Source organism: Grammomys surdaster, unplaced genomic scaffold, assembly GCF_004785775.1.
Source record: "Grammomys surdaster isolate TR1022 unplaced genomic scaffold, NIH_TR_1.0 125671, whole genome shotgun sequence".
Classification (NCBI taxonomy): domain Eukaryota; kingdom Metazoa; phylum Chordata; class Mammalia; order Rodentia; family Muridae; genus Grammomys; species Grammomys surdaster.
In genome coordinates, this window is record NW_021620508.1 from 772,426 (window position 1) to 776,804 (window position 4,379).

Consider the following 4,379-nt stretch of genomic DNA (forward strand, 5'->3'; position numbering starts at 1 on the left):
CTCTCTCTCTCTCTCTCTCTCTCTCTCTCTCTCTCTCTCTCTCTCTCCTTTGTTTTTGCTTTTGGAGAGAGGGACTCACTATGTAGTAGCCCTATTTGTTTGGCCTGGAGCTTGCTATGTAGACCAGACTGAACTTACAGAGATCTATCTTTGCCTCCCAAACACTGCTATTAAAGGCACGTACCACCACATATCATATTCTATATCATATTCTTTGTATCCTACTGGCTTCTTGCCTCCGACACTGTTGTCCAAGCCTTGAACACACCTCCTTGTCCTCTCTGGATCTGGCTTCTCCTGCCTTAGTTTCTTGCCCTGTGACTGAGTGTCTGACCCTTGGGCCTTACTTCCTGTCCATGCTCCATGTCCATGATGCCTGTTGAGTTCCCTTTCATTCTGTTCTTCTCCAGCCCGCGTGGCTTGCTTCACCCTTCATGCTCACCCCCACCACAGGTCCAGACCCACCTTCAGGTGATTGAGGAGCGGATGAATCAGAGCCTGGGGCTGCTTGACCAGAACCCTCACCTGGCTCAGGAGCTGCGGCCGCAGATCCGTGAGTGCCCGTTATTTTTGTCCTGAACCTCAGCTCTCCAAGGGCCGACTTTGATTCCCTGCCCTCAACTTCCCATTCTTCATTTAAATCACCCTAGAACTTGGTAGTTCGGATTAAGAGCCAATTCTTTTTCAATTAATTTGAGTCATGTTCCTCTGTCTGGTTTGGATTTGTTTCCTTTGGTGGTTTGGCTAATAGTCAATTAATTGTACAGATTGATTTTAATCATGGTTTGTTTTTGTTTTTTGTTTGTTTGTTTGTTTGTTTTGAGACAGGGTCTTTGTAGCACTGACTGGTCTGAAACTCACTATGTTAGACCAGGCTAACCTTGAACTTTGAGCAATCCTTCTGCCTCTGCCTTCCAAGTGCTGGGTTTATAGGCATGTGCCCCAACACCAAGCCAGATGATTTTTTTTTTTGTTTTGTTTTTTATGGCACCAGGGATGGAGCCAGGACTGTGCACTGATAGGCAAATGCCTTACCATTCCCATATGCCTAGTCTTCGGCTTTTTAAGACAAGGTTTTGCTCTGTAACTGAGGCTGGCCTGCAGCCATATAGCTCAGTCCAGCCCTCAAATTCACAGTCCTCTTGCCTCTGCTTCCCCAATGTCATGATACAGCCATACATTGGCCCTACTCTCCTCAAAAAATTGTGTTGCCCAGTGTGGTGGTACACACCTTTAATCCCAACACTTGGAAGGCAGAGGCAGGCAGATCTCTGAGTTTGAGGCCAGCCTGGTCTACAGAACCAGTTCCAGGACAGCCAGGGCTACACAGAGAAACCCTATCTCAAAAGAAAAGAAAAAAGGTTGGGTAGTATTGGGGATAGAACCCAGGGCCTTTTATATGTTAGGCATGTACTCCACTGAGCTACACCCCTGGGTTATTGGGTCTAGGTTCTATTGGTTAGAACAAGTTACAAGTCAAATCTTGATTCAACAGAGGGAGCCTACATGAGAGAGAGAAGAGCAGAAAGTATTACCTGCATAGCCCCCAGTATACTGTGACTTCCTTCCAGGCAGCCCATGCCTCTCTCTAAACCTATTTGAAGAGGCAGCGCTACTGCAGGTTCAGCCTCCGTTCTTCCTGCCAGAGCACCTTGCACGTCTCTGCGATCTCTCTAATCTCCCATCCATTCTGCTGTGAGGGTCCCTGCCCTTGCCCTGCTGTGGCCTTCGTCCACTCACTGCCTTAGCCATCTTTCTGTGTCCCCTCAGAGGAGCTTCTTCATGCTGAACACTTGGGTCCTAGTGAACTGGAAGCCTCTGTGTCCGGGAGCAGCAGTGAGGACAAAGGTAGCCTTCAGCCTCCCGAATCCAAGGATGGTGAGCGAATACAGAATCCCACCTACCTTTGAGAGGCAACCCTCTTTCCCTTTCCTTTGCAATGTCGGATTCCTTGGCCTGAAGAAAGAAGCTGTTGAGGAGCCCAGAGCTTTGTACATGCTGAGCAAGAGAAGAAAGAATTCTTCCACTCAGTGCTAGCCTAGCCTTCTCCCCCCACCCTGCCCCCTTTTACTTTTTTTTAGTCTAAGTGGCCCTGGCAGGCCTTGAAATCAAAATCCTGAGGAGCTCAGATTACGGGCATGGGTTACAAGGCCTAATTCAGTCTTTAGATTGTTGGAACAGGGTCTCTGAAGCTCAGGCTAGCCTGAGACTCACTATTTAGCCTCAGATGGCCTCAGACTCGTCTTGTCTTAGCTTTCCAAGTGCTGAGATTATAGAAGTGTGTGGTACCATACCCAGCGTACAACCTTCTTTCTAATTCTCTAAGGTCTGGGGTTGTCTGTGCCGCCACAGCAGGTAGAAAGGAATAAGGAGGGATATCTGGGGGTATCGGGCCTCTGTGGGGTCCTCAGTCCTGGTGGAGTTCTCTACTCTTTCTTTCTCTTCACTGTTTCGTCTTTTATCTTGTCTCCTCTGCCAGCAGATCCCCCAGTGACCCTTCCAAAAGGTAAGTGTCACACAGCATAGACCCAGCCACCAAATCCCACCAAACCCTAAACCATGAAGGGGAAGGGCTGCGTACGGCAGGAAGCCCAGGCCTCCTGGAGTGGAATCCAGCATCCTTTCTGATGTGACTTGGGGTGGGGTAGGGTCCACAGATCAAGATTCTTCCTCTTCTGGGAGAGAGAAGCTAACCCCACTGGAGCAGTATGAGCAAAAGGTAAGTAAGTGTGGAGGTCTGGACCCTGGGCGGAGGGAAGGTTCTGGAGGCTTGGATTCCTCAGCTCCAGGAAGGAGCTTGCCGGGGACATGGACTTAGTGTTGTTGGACTGGGAGGTACCAGCCTAGGCCCCAAGGTCCATAGCATGTCCTGACACCTCCTGCTTCCCCAGGTGAACGCATCTGCCCCAAGGGGGTTTCCTTTCCACTCGTCAGATATCCAGCGGGATGAACTGGTAAGAAGAGGCAGATCCTGGGGGCAAGGTCAGAGGCTGGCGTCCAGGCTGTGGCTTCCAAAGCTGCAGTGGATCCAGCTGAGCCTCAAAGATCCTCTTGATCCCGGCTCGTTTCTCCATAGGCGCCCGCCGGGACTGGAGTGTCCCGAGAGGCCTTGTCAGGGCTGCTGATCATGGGAGCTGGAGGAGGTTCCCTCATTGTCCTATCCTTACTGCTTCTGCGCAAGAAGAAACCCTATGGGACTATCAGCCATGGAGTGGTGGAGGTGAGAGGGGCAGACATCGCGGTGGGGGGCGGAGTTAAAAGTAGCTCTGTCCCTGGGGGCGGAGTTAAAAGTAGCTCTGCCCCTTTCCTGCACTGAGCCCTTTCCTGACCCTGTTGCAGGTGGACCCCATGCTCACCCTGGAGGAGCAGCAGCTCCGGGAACTTCAGAGGCATGGCTATGAGAACCCCACCTACCGCTTCCTGGAAGAACGACCTTGACCCCAACCCTAACTGCCTTCAGCTGAGCCCTACCGCCCTTCTTCCGGTCCCCCAATCCCAACTCCCAGCTTCCGGTGGGGGGAGGGAGATCTTGACAAATTCATTCTTGTTTCCCCTTCCGAGTTCCAAATTCCACTCCCTTAGAAATTCCCAACTCCTACCCCACAAGGGACCTCCTCACCTTAATTTATTTTACTGTTAATTTATTGCTCCTTAAGGTGACCACCACCTGGGTCCCAGTGTATGTCACTCCCTGGAATTCACCATCCCATGTTTCTTCACTAACATCCCAATAAAGTCCTCTTCCCCACCCGGCCATCCCGTGTTTCTGTTGAAGAAACTGTGTGTAAGCACAGCTGAGATATATCAGCCCAGGCTTCCTGCAGGTCTTTAAACTGAGTGAGGGGTGGGCGTGGTGGCACAAAACTTTAATTCCAGCAAACAGGAGGCGGAGGCAGGCAGATAGATTTCTGTGAGTTTGAAACCAGTCTGGACTCTGGTCTACATAAGAGTTCCAGAACAGCCTGGAATCAAAACAAAACAATAACGACCAAAAACAAAAAAGACACGAACAAACCTGGAACGAACCTGGGTGAGGGTGTATTAAATCTGGGTGGGGCCGGGTGGGGAGGATTACCGCGTAGGGGGCGGGGCCCAGAGGCTGGGCATTTTTTGCTTGTCTGGGAGCTTTCCGTGGTGCTGAATAGGTCGCTGCTCCGAGCTTTGCTAGTGTCAGAAAAGACCACCAGCCTCCACGCCTCCCCCTTCTTTCTGCTCTATGTTCCACTCCCAAACTTAAAAAAAAAATTACTGGGGCAGGGCGTGGAATGCGTGCCACGCTGTGGGAGTGGAAGTCGGAAGACAACCTGCAGGAATTCCTTTCCACCGTGTGGTCCTGGGGATACAATTCGGTCAGTTAGAGGCAATACCCTTGACCCGAT

The 4,379-nt window shown here is 50.9% G+C and overlaps 1 protein-coding gene across 3 annotated transcripts in view; it reads left to right on the forward strand.

Annotated features, from left to right (window-relative positions):
- Window positions 1–3,756, forward strand: part of Aplp1 (amyloid beta precursor like protein 1) — a 10,578-nt gene extending 6,822 nt beyond the window's left edge. Inside the window, exons 11-17 of one of the 3 annotated variants that reach the window (XM_028787625.1) lie at window positions 454–553; window positions 1,771–1,878; window positions 2,483–2,506; window positions 2,649–2,719; window positions 2,892–2,954; window positions 3,077–3,220; window positions 3,340–3,756. In XM_028787625.1, the coding sequence (XP_028643458.1) occupies window positions 454–553; window positions 1,771–1,878; window positions 2,483–2,506; window positions 2,649–2,719; window positions 2,892–2,954; window positions 3,077–3,220; window positions 3,340–3,438 (609 nt within the window). In that variant the 3' untranslated portion in view covers window positions 3,439–3,756. Of the gene's footprint in view, window positions 1–453; window positions 554–1,770; window positions 1,879–2,479; window positions 2,547–2,648; window positions 2,720–2,891; window positions 2,955–3,076; window positions 3,221–3,339 lie in introns of those variants that run through there. The other 2 variants (XM_028787624.1, XM_028787626.1) reach the window with 2 other exon arrangements.
- The last annotated feature ends 623 nt before the right edge of the window (window positions 3,757–4,379 follow it).